General features: G+C 41.0%; 5 protein-coding genes across 8 annotated transcripts; 3 read left to right on the top strand and 2 right to left on the bottom strand.

Moving 5' to 3' along the window:
* Nucleotides 1-313: 313 nt before the first annotated feature.
* On the top strand, nt 314-2,160 carry mettl26 (methyltransferase like 26). The gene is made up of 6 exons (XM_085913070.1): nt 314-687; nt 807-969; nt 1,426-1,485; nt 1,589-1,656; nt 1,771-1,849; nt 1,923-2,160. Exons 1-6 carry the CDS (start codon nt 494-496, stop codon nt 1,977-1,979), a joined length of 621 nt encoding a protein of 206 aa, XP_085769196.1. The 5' UTR covers nt 314-493; the 3' UTR covers nt 1,980-2,160.
* Nucleotides 2,145-5,603, bottom strand: wfikkn1 (WAP, follistatin/kazal, immunoglobulin, kunitz and netrin domain containing 1). Of its 3 annotated transcripts, XM_085913069.1 has the most exons (4): nt 5,461-5,603; nt 4,675-4,726; nt 4,360-4,594; nt 2,145-4,183 (listed from the first exon to the last, which is right to left on the bottom strand). In XM_085913069.1, the coding sequence occupies exons 2-4, from the start codon at nt 4,677-4,679 to the stop codon at nt 2,666-2,668; spliced, it is 1,758 nt and encodes a 585-aa protein (XP_085769195.1). In that variant the 5' UTR covers nt 4,680-4,726; nt 5,461-5,603; the 3' UTR covers nt 2,145-2,665. The 3 variants fall into 3 exon arrangements, with proteins under 3 accessions (XP_085769195.1, XP_085769193.1, XP_085769194.1); XM_085913067.1 differs by having other exon boundaries at nt 4,360-4,726; XM_085913068.1 differs by lacking the exon at nt 5,461-5,603 and adding an exon at nt 4,825-5,000 and having other exon boundaries at nt 4,360-4,726.
* Nucleotides 5,604-5,998: 395 nt separating this feature from the next.
* Nucleotides 5,999-9,479, bottom strand: LOC147056694 (ras-related protein Rab-40C-like). The gene is made up of 6 exons (XM_085912785.1): nt 8,824-9,479; nt 8,683-8,743; nt 8,542-8,602; nt 8,057-8,134; nt 7,577-7,799; nt 5,999-7,513 (listed from the first exon to the last, which is right to left on the bottom strand). Exons 1-6 carry the CDS (start codon nt 8,975-8,977, stop codon nt 7,209-7,211), a joined length of 882 nt encoding a protein of 293 aa, XP_085768911.1. The 5' UTR covers nt 8,978-9,479; the 3' UTR covers nt 5,999-7,208.
* On the top strand, nt 9,390-12,275 carry zp3c (zona pellucida glycoprotein 3c). 2 transcript variants are annotated; one of them, XM_085912784.1, is made up of 9 exons: nt 9,390-9,700; nt 9,803-10,283; nt 10,375-10,481; nt 10,955-11,058; nt 11,288-11,465; nt 11,533-11,650; nt 11,739-11,827; nt 11,905-11,975; nt 12,081-12,275. In XM_085912784.1, the coding sequence occupies exons 2-9, from the start codon at nt 9,867-9,869 to the stop codon at nt 12,236-12,238; spliced, it is 1,242 nt and encodes a 413-aa protein (XP_085768910.1). In that variant the 5' UTR covers nt 9,390-9,700; nt 9,803-9,866; the 3' UTR covers nt 12,239-12,275. The 2 variants fall into 2 exon arrangements, with proteins under 2 accessions (XP_085768910.1, XP_085768909.1); XM_085912783.1 differs by having other exon boundaries at nt 9,391-10,283.
* A 2,158-nt stretch (nt 12,276-14,433) lies between these two features.
* On the top strand, nt 14,434-17,038 carry calhm1b (calcium homeostasis modulator 1b). The gene is made up of 3 exons (XM_085912909.1): nt 14,434-14,530; nt 15,047-15,634; nt 16,326-17,038. The coding sequence occupies exons 2-3, from the start codon at nt 15,089-15,091 to the stop codon at nt 16,833-16,835; spliced, it is 1,056 nt and encodes a 351-aa protein (XP_085769035.1). The 5' UTR covers nt 14,434-14,530; nt 15,047-15,088; the 3' UTR covers nt 16,836-17,038.
* Nucleotides 17,039-17,107: the final 69 nt, after the last annotated feature.

Raw genomic sequence — 17,107 nt, 5'->3', positions numbered from 1 at the left:
ATCCTGTAGTTGTGCCCTGGTACTTTTGACTTGTGCCCAGAGTTCTGTCGCTATTCTATTTAAATGTGAACCTGAAAGAAATGTGATGTTTATCTGTGATATCACGTGAACATTATATCAACTATACCGAGAGCGAGTGTGATTTTTTCCCCTTTAATAAAGAGAATATATAAGGAAAATAGATTTGCGTCTTATTTTGAAGTTACCGAGAGCGAGTGTGATTTTTGCCCCTTTAATAAAGAGAATATATAAGGAAAATAGATTTGCGTCTTATTTTGAAGTTGACTACTTCTTCCGCCGCTCTCATTGGCTACTGTGCTGACCACGTGATTAGTGACAAGCGGAAGTTGAGCATTTTCTAGTAAAAAAACAAAACATTCGAGGTTACGCTCCAGTTATTCTATGAGAACTAACAAATCAACAACCAGCGGTCCTGGGGTGGCTTCGTAAATTCTGGTGTATTACCCGACAACTGTACCCAGATTTGAGCAGGATGCTGAATGCCGCCGCTGCGGAAAGAAACAAGGAGCCCATCCTTACGGTGCTGCGGGGCTGCGTGAACACCGACAGACGGCTGCAAGCGCTCGAGATCTCCTCCGGTACAGGACAACATGTCATACATTTTGCTGGGGCGCTAAAGAACATTACTTGGCAACCATCAGAGTACGATCAGCGGTCTTTAGCCAGGTATTATTTTGCTTCATACACCAATGGACTTTCCACCAATCACGAGCGGCGCTAATGATGTAGGCATGTGCGTGAGTTGTTGGACTAACAATACACCCACCATGATTCTCTCTTTTCAGTATAGAAGCCTACAGAGCTCACTATCAATTGAACAATGTGAAGCCTGCCATCCACCTAGATGCTTCTCAGAATCATGATCACTGGGGAGGGATCCAAGCGGAGAGCCTCGATCTGGTCCTCAACATCAACATGATCCACATCTCTCCCATGGCGTGTACAGAGGCAGGTATCTCGGTGATGGGTCTAATTTTAGTTTATGGACTTTTCTTGCTATGACTGTACCCATGCATACGCCCACCAGCCACTTTGCACCTGCACGATCTAGTAAGAGCCTTTCACAGAATTTTGCTTCGACAACAGTAAAGAGACTATCCTCTCTTTTCAGCAAGTTTGTTCTAACATACAAGGAATTTGTCCCCAGTAGTTGAGGTCACTCTGGTGCTTTCACTGAAAGACAGTTTAACAAAGTCATAAATCAAATGGCAAAAACATGCGTGACAAGGTTTTAGCAACTCCAAGTACTAAGTCCCTCATTTCTTTCATGTGCATTAATAAACAGATTGTTAAAAAATATCAAGAACTGAACTGGTTTTATGTAGCGTAATTTGAATTTAGAATAAACGGACTCCTCCGCTCTTCACCTTCCAATGATGTAAGACATGTTTATTTTCCTTCTAGGGTTTATTCAAAGGGGCTGGGGGGGTATTGAAGCCACAAGGTCTACTCTTGACATATGGGGTGAGTTTAAATTGATTTTATCTAATCGTAAATCAGCATTTCATGAAATTATGGCAGCATAAAACAAATCATGATGTGATGCAAGATCTTTTGCTATCTCCAGCCCTATGCGATGAATGGCAGCATCACGCCACAAAGCAATGTTGATTTTGACTTGAGCCTACGACAAAGGTAAGTAAGGTGATCTCTCGTTTTCGCGTCCACTGTTTTGTGGAATTATGTCAGAGAGAATTATTTATTACTCATGTTAAAGTAAATTCAAGAACAAAACATTTTCATTCACAGGAATCCAGAGTGGGGCCTCAGGGATATTTCCCTCCTCAAATCACTTGCAGAAATACATGGTTTATTCCTGGAGAAGATCGTAAGCTAGCAGCTTTTTCAAACTGATATATTTTTTTCCTGTGTATTTTTAATGGTGATGTTTTCTGTGTTAGGTGGATATGCCAGCCAACAACAAATGTCTCCTGTTCAGGAAAGAGAGTTTGGTGTGACCTGTATTGTCCTTCTTTTGCTGAACGGATCACACCAGGATGGAGAAAAGCGCCTTAAATTAACTCAACGCTCAGACGTGTTGCCAAATTCCTACAACTAATTGGACATTACGTTAAATAGACAGAATGATTGTATCATAAATCGAGTACAACTATATTCCTGATTGTACAGAAGAATAAAAGCGACTCACTTCTTATCCTGATTTTGCTCATTTTTTGCTTCTGCACTGCTTTTCCATTGTCTAAGTATTGGTCATTTAGCAAAAATCATTAAATCACTTGTTGAGAGGTTTATAGGTGATATTGTGCACATAAGACAAACATACATTAGTGAAAGATCACTCAAAAAATATATATATATATAAAGACAATTTAAGTGACATTATGCAAAACAGTACAAGTTAGACAATATAAAATTATTTTTCTGACAGCCCTAAAAGAAATAATTGGGAATGCTATCATACAAACTGCATGTGAAGGTAACAAGGACTCATCGACTTTGACTATTGAAATAATAAAACACAAAGTAAGACCTCACAACACACTTAAAATATAGTTAAAGTAGCGCTAGACGCCATGAGTGCTCCTGTCTAATTTTTGTTGGGCTAACGTCCACTTGGGTGATAAATGTTTCACAGTGCCATTTGTTCCTCCAGCCATCTGTGCGATAGCAAGTCTCGGCAGTTTTACGATGTCCGGCAGGTCTTTTTAACCACAACCTCGCGGAGCTTTTTAAGTCTGCGATCGGTTATCGCTCTGACGTAACTGTCTGACTGGATGATGGCCATGCCGTCCTGCACCACCCCCATCACCAGCAGAGGGTTTTCCTCCACGGTGATGTTTGGGCAAGGACAAGTCCAGTCTATCTTGTCAATGGTCACCTCAAGGTGCTTGGTGTTGAAGAAAGTCAAGCCCATTTTTTCATCTCTGAGAACCTCTTCCAGGCTAAAGCGGGCCAATCCCGAATCCAGATCCTCAACGAGCTCGGTCAGCCGTCCCACAATGGCAAAGTCACTGCGACATAAACTGGGCACCATTTTGCCCTTAACCCGACACGTCTTGCAAGGTTTCCTTTTGGGCGTTGGGCAGTTTGCTTCACATTCCTTTTTGGTGCCAAAGCTGTTAGCATTTCCGTGGCAGCCACCGTAGGCGAATGCTTGGCAGCGTTTCATGACAGAATTCCAAGCCCAACGCACTTCCCAAGTTTTGCAGGGGCCCTGGACCGAAGGTAGGGAACATATCCCCATCCCCTCTCTCTGACAGGAGGCCTTGCATTCCTCATAAGTCTCAAATCGGTTGCGGCTATCCTCGCAGCCGCCGTTGCTGAAGGCCACGCAGGAGCCCAGCTTGTTGTCGTAGTACCAATCCACATGGCGCTCACCGCTGCATACTCTCGTGTCCACTTCAGCCAGACAGTCTGCCGGTGAGAAGGGTCTCCCCATGGGCATCTCTGGATCCTCGGAGAAGTCGTCGTCAGACCGACGTATGACCGAGAGAGGGTAGTCTGCACGGAGAACCCCAACGGAATTGCGTGCGACGCAAGTGTAGATACCCGTGTCCCACACCTGAGCGTTGTAGATGACGAGCTGTCCGATGTTGGTGATCACCACGTTGCCGTACATTTGATCCGGCCTCATGACGAGCCTTTCGCGCCGCTCGCTTTGATCCTCCCAGGTGACGTCGGGTCTGGGGATGCCAATGACATCGCAGTGGAAGCTGACCGTGCCTCCAACATAGATGGACTGGTGGTGAGGGTTGGAGTACAACGTGGGTGGCATGGGGTCTTCCTGAGAAGACGTTGGGGTGGGATAAGCAGTCGTGTCCTGAGGCAGCGGACTCGTGTGGGCTCCTGCTAGGTAGAATCGACAGGTAACCACAGTAAGTGTCACCCCGCGGATGCAGGCCTCCGCATCCATGTAGCAGCGGTTGAAATACGTGAGGCCATCCGACGCGCACGTAAAGTTGGGCTCTTTCTCGCATCGGTCCTGACACTTGCAGATGGGCTGGCCGTCCCAAATGTCACAGGTGGCTCCCTGCTGGCTGCAGATAAATCCATCGCAAGTTGCTGTGGAGCCCGGGGCGGCGTCCCCTTTCCCTCCTCCAAGACCACCGGGCTGGGCGGTGGTGCCATCGGAGAATCGTGCGGCTACACAACTGTTGAGGCCGCACACGTTGGTGCAGCACTTCTCAAAGTCAGCACAGTCCTGCTCATACAATACAAAGCACAAAATACTAATTGACACTTTGAAAAAAAAAATATGGAAAGAGGAAAATAAGTACTGAAATGTATTCACAAAAGTAAACAAAAAGGCTTATTATCAGCTTTGGCAAATTGGGACATGCAATTAAAACAAAAAGTATAAAGTATAAATTACCTCACCTCATCAATGTTGCATTCTCTCTCGCAGGTGCTTTGTGCGTCAACCCAGAGATTTGTGTTGAGTTTATTGGGACAAAGTCCTTCATGTTCCACTTTGGGTGCTGACGCACTCGCACCCAGAGGAAGTCTGAATAATTGGCAAAGCAGAAGTGTTCGCAACAACACATCAATCCATCCCAGTTCTTGTTTCCTGGAGTTGCGTGTATGACGCCAAATTGTATTTTTCTTGGCGCATCTACAATCCAAAAGTGGTCGGTGGGTTTTATACATTGTTGCTTCTTTTTGGTCTTCGTCCTTTGATGATTAATTCCATACCTCATTTAGGTCAGGATAAGGAAGTAGGTTCTTGGAGCCTTTCAGGAGAGGTCTGGTTTGTGCGTCAACAAAGTGCAAGTCAGTCGTCTTGCTGTGCGTAAAGACTATCCAACCAAGCTACGCGCGCCACCCAATCGACACCAGCAATACCTTACGGAAATGTATTTCAATTCCAAGGCTTGATTTGTTTCCTTATAGAAAAAAAAAGTTGCGTGTCGGTAGACAAAGTTTCGCCGCAGGCGATTTCACACAGCCGGGAATTAAGCGATTGAAAAGCGCACAATGAGAAAGAAAGACGCAACATTAGCCTTTCAGAGAGTGAAAGGAGAGAGAGGGGGGGGGGGAGAGGGCAGTCCCCTCAGGCCGCCCCCCCCCCCCCCCCTGGCCGTCCGGTGTCTCAAACTTTTATGAAGCAGTGCCATGCGCTCAGCAACTGCACAAACATTGTAAAAACATCAAAGAAAACACGCTGCAGCAAGCTGTGCCAACAACCGTGCGCACGGACATAAACATCCCCGTGAGAAGTCGAACGTTAAAAGTGTCCAGACAATTTATTGCGGTGTGGTCTGCAAACAGCCAATCAACTTTTTGGATCACTCCTGTGCAAGTTTCAGCTTATATTAGACGTTGTGTTGTTAATACAACTATTGTGCAATAAAGTTTGGAAACATTGAATCTTGCAAGATGTGCATCAACCTTTGCATGTTGGGAATGACACTGAAAATGTTAAAATTCCACTTGAATACGTTATTAAAAATGGCATTTGTTAAAAAAAAAAATACGTGCCTTCCTATGCGTCCAGACTTCAGGGACATCCTTTGCATTGTCCCGATTCCGTTGTGAGACGCTGAGAAGCTGCCCCCCCAAATCTTTTCATTAGCAGTGACCCCGTAACCTCTGGGTGACTTTTGACCGCTGCATTCATTTCCTGGTTATCCAAAAGTGGCCAAGACAACGCTAATCAATTCAACACCCCCTCTGGGTTTGAAGGTTCCTCAGCACCGCTGGCCCCTCAACACACAAAGGAAAGCAAACATATTCCCACAATGACCTTGATAAATGTTTGAATAAAGGGTGGTGCAAGAAACAAGGCAAATGATAAACAGGGAAACAAAGATAGCTTTTAACCTTTTATTTGTCAAGGGAGTCTTAGTTTTCAATGTAGCCGGATGAGAAGGGGAATCATTAGTTCTCATCCAAGTCTTTACAACACAGCTACGTCAAAAAACATCAACAGATTGTGCTTTAGAGTTTAGTTGGTCAATAAATGTCCAATGCACTGGTCTCAGGTCAGCGCATAAATACATAAAAAAAGAGGCAGCAGTGGAAAATGTGCACAATTTTAATTCCAATCATATCACCACACATTTATGTATTATTGGGAATTGACTGAATTTAAATGATATATCGACATTTATGCGGATTACAAACTCGCTGGTAGAAAAGTTGTGATGAAAGTATTTTGTGTTCTTACTGAGGTTTGGCTGTAAAGTTGACATCTTACACCTTTTGTCAATTCTTTGACTGGTTACAAAGTGAAGGGTGCTAAATGTCACCGGTAACCGTGCGCTGCTTGTCATGTGCTTGCTTTCAAAGAAGCTGAAAGAAGGTCAAATAAGCAAATACTCGAGGCAGCGACAACACATTCCATTGGTCCTCTATGGCCACAGAAAGGTAGCAGGTTACTGAAATCTTTACATTCATAAATACACAGCATGTTTACAAAAAAATCCAAATGGAAAATAAAATGAATTTACAATTTTACGATAAGAACAAAGATAGGAAAACTATCACAGTAAAAAAAAAAAAACTGTACATTTAGCTTGTACTTTTCCTCATCAGCACCACACAATTTCTAAAATTTTTAATGTAAAATATAATTTCACTTAATGGGCTAAAAGGCCAAAACAAAACATCCAATAGTGGATGAAACAGAAGCAGCAGATCAGGACAGAGACAACCACATTACAAAACCGAAACGGAGCAATGCTGGTTTTCGAGGGCAACTTTGCTCAACTCTATGCAAACAGTTTATTGACTGCACCATCTCCTGATATAAAACCAAAAGAAGTCACATTTCAAATGCAACGAAGGGTTAACCACAGATTTAAAAAAGAAAAAATAAATTAGACTAGGCTCCCATGGGGTGTCAAGAACCAACGACTATTTATAGCTGACACATTAATGCAAATTTGATTTTAAATATGAAGCTAAACAAATAAAAAAAATTAAATAAACTAAGCTGAAGACCCCCCTCCTTTTATAGTGTCGGACGGTGAGTCACAATCCACAACTTAACTATCGGGTTCAACTCGATCTTCTTTCGTAAAAGTGGGGACAAAACAACCTCCAAAAAATGGCACCAGCAAGTGCATTAAAAAAAAAAAACAATAGAAATCCACCGGAAAAGGCCAAAGTAAGTTCAAGGTAGCATAACGTTTTTTGTCTAGGTAGCTTGTTTCCAATTGCAGTGGCCTCGAGAGGCCTCTTGGAGCAGCGACATCCAAATACACAGGCTTCAGTGCACGCTTTCACTACGATATCTTACAGTTGCCCTTGGACGACGAGGACGGAGAGGTTTTCGGCGAACTCTGTGCGGGCCTGAAGGACTTGGAGCGCTTGATACTGTTGGACTTGCTTCCAGTACCCGTGACGCCCGAGGCGGCACTGTTGGCGACCGAGTAGGAGCGCCCGTGCATCATGACCGCATTCATGCCGTTAGCCATGGAGAATGACTTGAGGTGGGATTTGATGGCCACGGGGAGAGGCAACTTGTCGATGAGGTGCACGGGCGTGCAGGAGACGATGGAACGGCAACACAGATCTTGGAGGCTGAAAACTGCAGTAAAACTGTGAGTATGAATTTTATTCTGTGCCTTTTTTTCAAAAGCAATGAGCTCACCTCTGTTGGGCCTCCAGAACTTCTCCATCCCGTGCCTCATCAGCACGATGCGTGAGAGTTCGGTGAAAGACTCGATGACATTGAAGTTGCACAGAGGGCTGACCTCAAAGAAAGTCATGCTGTTTTTCTCGGCATAAGCCCTTGCTTGCTCTGTTGGAACCTGCCTCTTGAAAGCCAAGTGAAGTCGGTTGCCAACCAAAATCCTGGGCACACCTGGGGCATGCTGAATGATGTAAAAAAAAGAAAGTGTTTGGTTATTTATTTTCCTTTACTGTACAAAAAATGTGACATGCAATACAATACAATTTTATTTATATAGCGCATTTTACTACAGCTGCAGCGCTCCTTGTAGCAAAACAGCAACTTTAGCTAAAATCAATTTCTAAATCACTGAAAAGTTGGACATGCACATGATCTCTTCTCTCTAACATTTTTTGGAGTAAGTTTTGAGTTGTGGATTTCTTAGACTAAAATGCTGACCTCATCAATTTCTCGAATCCAGCGGTCAATGCCATCGAATGACCAGCTATTAGTGATGTCATAAACGAGGAGGATGCCCTGTAGGATAAAAATCTTAATGAGCACGGGTACACATGGGGACAAAATTGTTGGGACTCATCTGCTGATGAAAGAAAAACACTGATTGATTAAAAAAAATAATAATAATAATCTTAAAACTGATCATAAAAACAATAAGTTCTCCAAAATGCACCTGGTGAAAATGAGGTACTGTTTTGTTTCTGTGGTCAAATAGATTCACAATATAAAAAATAAAAAAAGATGGACAAAAACAATGGACCGGACCACAAAAACAAAACAAGCATGTTTTTGATGGCCCAATTATCATTAAATTGTCACATTATTTTTGTCTGTTTCTAGTTATTTCAGTAATCATTGTGGGTTGTAATTGTGTCCAAGTGTTTTAATAGTTATTGACAACACAACACATAATCAGTAGTGCTCACCTGTGCTCCTCTTGAATAAGATCTGAAGATGGTGCAAAATCTGCCCTGACCAGATGTATCCCTGAAAGAGAACCACAGAAGGTATGCTATTGTTTTTCACCCTACAGATATTTTGTAGCCATCACTCCAACTCGCATTTACCATAACTCCAATTTCACTCTTCTTCCATCCAGCAGTATTGTAGTTGTCTTGTAATCTATTCCTAAAATGTCACATATTCAGATCACTTGATGTTAGCCAGTTTGACGCATTTTAAAATATAAACGCACAAGAGCAACTCACCACTACTGTAGGCAAAGGGAGACTCGACCGAGCCGTCCTGTAAACTGTCCAAAATTTCTCCCTTTCCGACATCACTGTCTCCCACCAAGAGAAATTTAAGGAGATAGTCGTAACTTTTGACAGGACTACTCTGGCTGCCCATCATCCCACGCATTGAGGCCAGGGTTCCCGGGGAGCTGGTGAAGCTCCGCCACGCTTTTTGCTAGTTGTGGCAATGGACAGACAATCAGGCGGCCCCAACAATTAACTAGAACTACCCGTTTCTTAGCGCTTGCAAGATACACTGTGCCAATCGCACGAACAAATATATTACCATATGATCGAAGTCGAAAAATTATACAAAATAATTCATAAGAACCGGAAAAGTCTACCCACACACACCGTCGTGGAGGCGTCAAGGTTTACCAAAACAACCAAAACATTAGCTTAGCCACAGTAGCTGCCTTGTTAGCAAAAAAAAAAAAAAAAAAACGCCTGCTCCAACCTTTACCAGATTTAGAGCACAGAAAGTTTCAAGTCGAAAGTTGTCTCCAAACATAAAGCAATATGCTTAAGACAGTGGAATATTGAATTAACTTGACACATGGCAAGTTAGAGAATGAAGCACTTAAGCGCGCACGGCTTCCGTAAGAACCCTGTTGGATTTTTTTCCGGGTATGACGTCATCGAAACGCACCGTCATCAATATATAAAATAGAAATGTAAAATCCTCTTTGCAAAACAAAGAGTTTCTTAAATTTTTGAAAAATAATTCAAGATGCTTCATCATATTCATTTTTAAATGTGTTCAACCCACATGGTTTGGAAAAACATAAATACGATTGCGCTCTTAACTAATTCGCTCCAGGTGACGATTGTGACAAACTGATCAATAGAGGTAAGCGCAGCAGAAGAATTAAGGTGCTCGGAAAATGGGATTGATGCAGATGTGGATTTTCTTACTTCTCATTTACTTTGCCAACTCTAATCCACTGGGAAGTCTGCCAGAATATGAAGATGCAGAATTAGAATGGGAGACTTTGCATGCAGAGCTGGAGAGTGAGATGGATGAAGGGCCTCCAGACCTTGTACCCAGATCCCCCATGTTTCCTGACAGATTACCCAAGAGAAAATCCTCTGCACCCATCATAGCTTCATGGTATAGAACTGTCTCTTTGTCACAGGATCCAAAAGAGCTATTTAAGCCAGAAAAAGGTGTCCGACCTCTCCCGGATTCGGTTAAGGAAATGCTGCTTGCACCACCTCCCACTGTTGCCTCAACTGGTGGAGCAGCCAAATCTAAACTTGTCGAGGTCTTGTGCCACATTGACCGCATGTACGTGAAAGTAAGCAAGGAGCTTTTCTCAACAAGAGACTCATTCAAAGACTTGAAACTTGGCAAGTGTCCTGTAAATGAAGGCACTTCAGAACATTATTTCCTTCTGTACCTTCTGAATACTGACTGTGGATTCAAGAGAGAGGTTGGATTATGTCAAATTGATTTGATTTGATTTGATTGCAGTGTTTTGCCATTGGGCAAACCCATATCTTGTAAAAATGTCTGTGTCCTAGAGTACTGATGACCATTTGTTCATTAGTATTGTACTCCACTACAAGCCAACTACTCCAGTTGTTCGAGAGATGCCATTTGATGTCCTCTTGCAGTGCAAATACCCAAGGTAAAAACACTTTATATTTTTCCATACATAATGCCAATTGGGATTTTTTTTTTAGCAATCTTAAAACTGAGAGCTAGAGCTATGAATTTCAAATATTTGGACCTGGCAATTTGGCCTTTGAAAATACTGCAGCATTCAAAAAGGGTCAGTGACTGTACCATGAAATTAATGAAACTATGCTTTTAAACAAACTCCGATGTTGATTATCATCACTGAGTTTTCGTCACCCTTTGAAAAATAATTGAAGAATCAATCCTTGACTTCTAATTTCAAAACTAATAATCTTTCAATTTGTTGTGTATTATGTAAGACTGAAGGGATGACTTGGTTTCGTCGTCATAACGACCCTCTGAGGGAATTAGTAACTAGAAAGTGGCTCACGACAAAAATGAGTCTGACACCCCTAGTGTCATTACAACTAATCGACTATTCAAAACGTTCCATTAAAGTGAAATATTTTTGTCCTGTTTCAGGTATTTTCACTCATTCAATCCTGGTATCTTTATCAAATTGAGAAGGGGCACGGTTCACAAACCACTGCGGTCAAAACATGCTTATGTCATCACTCCACAAGATGGTATGATTTTTTTCAGAGTATTGCATGTTGCCAAGATGATCTGGTATGACAAATGTTTATATTGCAAGAAATTAGTTATTCCTCTTCAAATGATTGTGCAACCATTAGTTTTGTCACTTTGCAGTTAACATAAAAACTGCATTCATAATACAAGATAAATCAAATAAGTGGTACATTTATTAATTTACACGATCGATTCTTTACCAATTCACCCTTCTTGAATTATCAGCTTCAGGAAATGAAGTTGTTGGTGATAAAACGTTTATCCTTGGGCAACCGATGTACTTTGTGGTGAAACGAGCAGACGACGCTTCTTCGGACCAGAGGCTTTACATCAACAAGTGTTTTATGACTCCTCTCCAAGATCCTTACTCTGAACCAAAATATACAGTTATTGACAACCAAGGGTAAGAAATTTAACTCAGTCAAAAACAATGTCATAGTTCATCACTAATTTTTTTCATTTTTTTTCAGTTGTATGATTGATAGTATGGTGACAAAACAGTCTGCGTTTCTCAAGGGCCCCTTAAACATTCAAAAATTCTCAGTGAGTGCCTTCATTTTCAAAGACACGGCTGTTTCCTCATCATCGGTACGTTCAGTGCAATGCACACGTCTACAAACTAGATAACGTGGGATATATCTGTTGCACTAAATGCTTTTAAAAAATATATTTTCAGCAACTCTATCTGCATTGTGAATTCTCCATGAGTGATCCAACACCGACGTCAAGTTTAAAGGCTTGCAATTATCACAGAGAAACCAAAAAGTGAGTCAACTGTGACACACTGGATTATATCAGTTATAAAAGCGCTCTTGGTTGGTGAAATCATCTCTGTTGTTCAGATGGAAAGAGTTGCATGGCAATGACAGCGTGTGTGCCTGCTGTGAATCCTCCTGCTTGCCACTATCGAAAGGTGCAGTTTTTTTTTAAGATCTCAATTGTGACAAATATGTTTTCAATTGTTGGAATGGAACAGAAGATTTAATGCAATCATCTGACTGAATTATCTTTGCAACAGCGTCTGTCAACATGGTCTCAAGTCCGTCTTGGAAGGTCAGCTTCAAAGATAAGGATGGAAACCTGGACTTTGAGTTGCAGCCGAAATCTGCACTCTGGGGAGCCTCCAGCTTTGAGGACATGACTGAACATAGTGACTTCCTTAGTTATTGGGAGTAATTATTGAATTTCTCGTCAATAAAACCACCCCACCTCATCTGTGTTGTGCTGCATTCAATATCTACCTATGTGAAACGATCACTATTGTCAATACAGTTTTGTGCATGAATCAAGTACAGTAGTATCTGCATTTCTTGGCATCGTATACTTAAATGTATCCATGTTTTGTAGATGCACTCATTCACCACAAGAGGGTGGAAGAGATTCATAGTTTTGAAAAGAGCCGATGCAGCAGGGACGGTCCACATGGCAGAGCATTGTATAGATCAGGGGTTTTCAACTAAGGGGACATTATTATAACCAAGAAGCTGGGACCACTGCTTTGGTGGAATATTTATTTTGTACCAAAGAAGGATGGACCTTTAAAGGTTTATTTGTCTCCATGTGTCAATTTTGGGAATCTCAGCTACATTTGGCGTAATTTGGATGGCTAAATGATTCACAAAATTAGCTGGAAAATAAATGAATAAATTTTATTTTTGTAAATGTTAGCATTATTTTCCATTTCCAATTTCGCGGACCACCTGCTGTACCACTACAGACCACTAAAAGGCAGCAGACCACCTGTTGACAATCGCATCTATGAAAAATAGCATCAAGGCCTCCTGCACAAAAATACCAATATATCTACTTTTAATCATTGTAAATAACAACAAAACTTGGGAAAAATAAAAAACAATCATTCATTTAGGTAAGCAAATATTTTGTAAGTGAAGTCCACAAAGTACAGAAGAGAGCAATACTTGCCGTTTTTGCGACATCATCAGTCATGAAAAGTGAAGTTAAATGTATTTGAAAGAGGTCAAAGAAAGGTGTCACAAAAGTTAGCAGCGTTGACCTTTGGAATAGGCTCCATGGATGTCATCATCTTTATCAGGAGATGGCCAATGGCACTTATTTTAAATTTTATTCTCCACCCGGTTTTATTTGACCCCAGACATCCTGCTCTGGAAGGTCAGCAACCTGCATGTTCAAAAGTGCGCATTCAGAGATGCACAGATGAGGCGGAGTCAACGGGACAAAGATCTACAATCTGAATATCCACAGTTCTCTTTTGCTTGTCATCTTGTCATAAATTGGCAGATGAAATTGTCTTGCTCCTTGGTGTTGTCTCTTGGATACTCAAGTAGGCCAAATGTGACCACAAACAAAAGTGGCATTCTTTGCATGTCACATGACACCGTTTTGACTTATTCTTCACAAAGTGCACCATTTACTCAAGTCAATCTATTTTCTGTACCGCTTATTCTGACTTTGGGCAAAAGGTCAAACACAGGGCTAATGTAAAACTACCAAATTAGTTAGGCCATATGGTGATGAGATTTCCACAGTAAGGCAAGAGAGAGGAAAAATCTGACCTAAATCTGATGTAAATCTTCAAGTACGTACACCTCCAAGACGCATTTTCTCATCTCACACCTTTCTAGTAATACTGTCGAAATAGTTTTGATGTAGGTAACAAGACTTAACTTAAGCAGCCTCGGAACTTGCGTGCTATTTTAGATTGAACTTAAACTTTGGTTAATGACTTATTTCCTGTGATTCTTTCCTGTTTAAGTTGTACAAAAAAAACAACACAGCTGTAAAGTGATCTACCGCATATACAGTGGGCCGACAGCAGATCTCAAAGTGTAAATAACTGATCTGAAAAGATTACGCGCAAGGCCACAGGGCAAGACACGTTCCAAAAAGGACGTGGGAATGTAAAAGTCTCCCCTTTGCCTTCTATTTGACTGTTGATTTCAAATTCGAAGACTGCTTTCGTGCAATGTATTTTTGGACAATTTCAAACAATGCTTATTTGTATTTGCAGGAAGCTAAGCCTTGTCTATTCTGTGTAAATAATTCCAGTCTTTCTCTCTTGGCCATCGACCACATTTTTCAAACAAAGCCACAGACATTTGAATGCTTTGTGAACATTTTTGCATGTCTCAGTTGCTCTGAATCGTTGACACATACACAAATAGACTACCTTTAACAACATAAGAACAAATAATTCAACTCTCAAGTTGCTATGTAAGTGTGTGATGAGAAATATTGTCTTTTTTTTTTCAAGTCATACAATATGAGGTGAAGGAGAATCTTTTGTGACGTTACCATCAGCCCAGGTGCTTGCGAGGGGCGGGACCGAATGACCAACAATGTGTTCGACTGAACAATCCCACAGAAGGTTTGAGAAGCACTCTTCCATCAGTCTGAGATACAACGTGTAAACAGACCAAAAGGATTGTAAATGACTTTAAATGGGCAATTAAATGTGAGCGATTTCCATCTCTTCCAACTTTAAAGCAAGTAAGTGCTGCTATTTGCGTTCATTTTTTTGCTCAAAATGGATCCACTTACAGCCTATTTTCCGTAGTCTGTCTCAGATTGAGCCTGAAGAACATAGGATGAGGCTTTCCAGGCCAAACCCCATCAAGTGTTGATGATTTTATCATTGCTTAATAGCACTTAAGGCTGAATATAACTGTAGGCTGTGTCTGCTCAATTTTTACTGTTAAATTTCAACTCAACTGTTACAGATTTTAGACAATTATCAACAAAAAAGAATGGATCACCGACATTTACAATTACAATAAATCACAGTACACGTAACTTGTGTTTATAACCTATCAAAGAGTTTATAAGACAGTGGTTTATCCCACAATATATAATATATACATACTATATTAAGCTTGATGTAAAATAAACACTATAATGCAGATATCACTCAATGTACAGCTTTGCTTAGCTCATATGACTGAGTAATGTCCTTTTTTTTTTGTATCGTCCATTTTTAAGAGAACTTTTTACATCCTCATTTCACAGATTGTATCACTTGGGAGCTGAGGCCTCGATATACGCACAAAGATGGATAAATTGCGTATGATGTTCCAGTTCCTTCAATCCAACCAGGAATCCTTTATGAATGGCATCTGTGGTATCATGGCCCTGGCCAGTGCACAAATGTACTCTGCCTTTGAGTTCAGCTGCCCGTGTATTCCGGAATACAACTACAGCTATGGGATCGGGCTTCTGATCATCCCACCTCTTTGGTTCTTCTTATTAGGATTTGTTTTGAACAATAATGTGTCTGTGCTAGCAGAAGAATGGAGACGACCTACAGGAGAGAGAACCAAAGACCCGTCGATCCTTCGCTATATGTTCTGTTCAATCGCACAGAGATCTCTGATAGCACCCGTCGTTTGGGTGTCAGTGACTCTCATGGATGGCAAGAGCTTCCTCTGTGCTTTCAGCATCAATTTGGATATTGACAAGTTTGGGAATTTTAGTTTCATCAAGGGGATGTCCGAGGCAGAGAGGATCAAACTGCTGGCAAAGATTCCATGTAAAGACTTGTTTGAGCATCAGGAAGCGAGAGTAGCGGCATCCCGATACATCAAGTGCATATCACAGGTGTGCAGATCATTCTTTTTTCTTTTCTTCATAGTTTTATGAATGCTGTTAACATGAAGGCTAATTTTTTCTTCATCTTAGGGGTCTCTTGTAAGACAAACTATTACTGCCTTAAATATTATTTTCCGCATATTATCCTTTTATTTTATTTATTCACTTTTTAAAAATGTATTTCCTTTTATTATTAATTTACTTTATTTCATATATTTATACATTTAATTTTTTAACATCATGAGCTGATATTGGCCATCCAAGATAATGTTACAAGGTTGTTGACCCAAAGTTGGAAACATTTTCATTAAGTTTGACGATCACATCATCACATTATATGATAACTAAATCAAATCTTATTTCAGATAATTTGTTATAAAAACCGAAGTTGAGTTCCTTCGAGACAAGCTTCCATTTTATTATTCATGTAACTGAGGCTTCTTTCCATCCATCCAAAACACCCACTCTGTTTTTGGTTTCTTTTTTTGTGCTTTGATGCCCTGAAGGGAATGTTATGGTTTTAAAAGAAAGATAGAAACACATTTTAATGGGTCTGCATAAGATGATGATTCTATCATGAGCAGTTATGAATCATCCTCATTATCAGAAGCATTAAGATGCCAACTGGATGACGGCTCTTTACATACTTTGGATAACGTGTAGACTCAACCTTTGACTAATGCAAGTGTGTTTCCCACAGGCTTGCGGCTGGATGTTTTTACTCACGATGACCTTCACGGCATTCCTCATTCGTGCTATTCGACCTTGCTTTACTCAGGCTGCTTTCCTCAAAACCAAATACTGGTCTCATTATATCGACATTGAGCGTAAAATGTTCGATGAGACCTGTAAAGAGCACGCCAAGAGCTTTGCCAAGGTTTGCATCTATCAGTACTTTGAAAATATTAGTGGAGAGATGCGCAACTTGCATCATCACTCCAGCAAGGATGACAGCGACAATGAAGATGATGATAAGAGAAGGAACGAGGAAGACAAGCTCTTGGGTATAAGGGTCCAGGATGACATGAATAAAGCTTTGTGTAACTGGCATACTTGCAAACCAGCTCTTGCACTGAGAAAAGAGCAACTAAACGGCCAAAACAATGACACACTGCATCGAGAAGGCAGTGGAGCAGCAAATGGCTTTGCAAATGGACACACCCATAATGTGGAAAAAAAGGAATGGGCGGTGTATTACAGTAAAGTCTGACCTCAAAGGGACAAAGGACTACATACTTGAAATGCCTTTGGTTTCCAGAGACTATCAGAATTAAGTTCATATGTAGTGACTTAATTTGCAGTATGTTAACAGATTCGTGTAATATTTTGTTCATACCTAATGCAAGCCAATGGAAAAGCAATGTACACAGTGTGTGTTGAGTGTGCGTGCATGTGTGTGTGTGTGTAAATTAAACTTGCTTATTGTGTACTATGACATGCATGTGGAGCATGGCACATTAAAAACCACAAACATATTATTGT

The sequence above is a fragment of the Syngnathus leptorhynchus genome, chromosome 5 (genome assembly GCF_054491065.1).
Source record: "Syngnathus leptorhynchus isolate UIUO chromosome 5, UIUO_Slep, whole genome shotgun sequence".
NCBI lineage: Eukaryota > Metazoa > Chordata > Actinopteri > Syngnathiformes > Syngnathidae > Syngnathus > Syngnathus leptorhynchus.
Note: the sequence above shows the minus strand (reverse complement) of the source record. Positions and strands in the feature narration are given on the sequence as shown.

Bases quoted from the DNA above. Each gene is read 5' to 3' on its own strand.
- calhm1b (XM_085912909.1), top strand. From the start codon at position 15,089: ATGGATAAATTGCGTATGATGTTCCAGTTCCTTCAATCCAACCAGGAA. The intron at 15,635-16,325 runs GTGTGCAGATCA...TGTTTCCCACAG, and splicing joins ACATCAAGTGCATATCACAG to GCTTGCGGCTGGATGTTTTT.
- wfikkn1 (XM_085913067.1), bottom strand. From the start codon at position 4,629: ATGTATAAAACCCACCGACCACTTTTGGATTGTAGATGCGCCAAGAAA. The intron at 4,184-4,359 runs GTGAGGTAATTT...TTGTATGAGCAG, and splicing joins GAGAATGCAACATTGATGAG to GACTGTGCTGACTTTGAGAA.
- LOC147056694 (XM_085912785.1), bottom strand. From the start codon at position 8,977: ATGCGTGGGATGATGGGCAGCCAGAGTAGTCCTGTCAAAAGTTACGAC. The intron at 8,744-8,823 runs GTGAGTTGCTCT...GTGACATTTTAG, and splicing joins TCCCTTTGCCTACAGTAGTG to GAATAGATTACAAGACAACT. The intron at 7,514-7,576 runs GTGAGCTCATTG...GTTTTACTGCAG, and splicing joins GTTCTGGAGGCCCAACAGAG to TTTTCAGCCTCCAAGATCTG.
- zp3c (XM_085912783.1), top strand. From the start codon at position 9,735: ATGGGATTGATGCAGATGTGGATTTTCTTACTTCTCATTTACTTTGCC. The intron at 10,482-10,954 runs GTAAAAACACTT...GTCCTGTTTCAG, and splicing joins TTGCAGTGCAAATACCCAAG to GTATTTTCACTCATTCAATC. The intron at 11,466-11,532 runs GTAAGAAATTTA...ATTTTTTTTCAG, and splicing joins ACAGTTATTGACAACCAAGG to TTGTATGATTGATAGTATGG.
- mettl26 (XM_085913070.1), top strand. From the start codon at position 494: ATGCTGAATGCCGCCGCTGCGGAAAGAAACAAGGAGCCCATCCTTACG. The intron at 970-1,425 runs GCAGGTATCTCG...TTTTCCTTCTAG, and splicing joins CTCCCATGGCGTGTACAGAG to GGTTTATTCAAAGGGGCTGG. The intron at 1,657-1,770 runs GTAAGTAAGGTG...TTTCATTCACAG, and splicing joins GACTTGAGCCTACGACAAAG to GAATCCAGAGTGGGGCCTCA.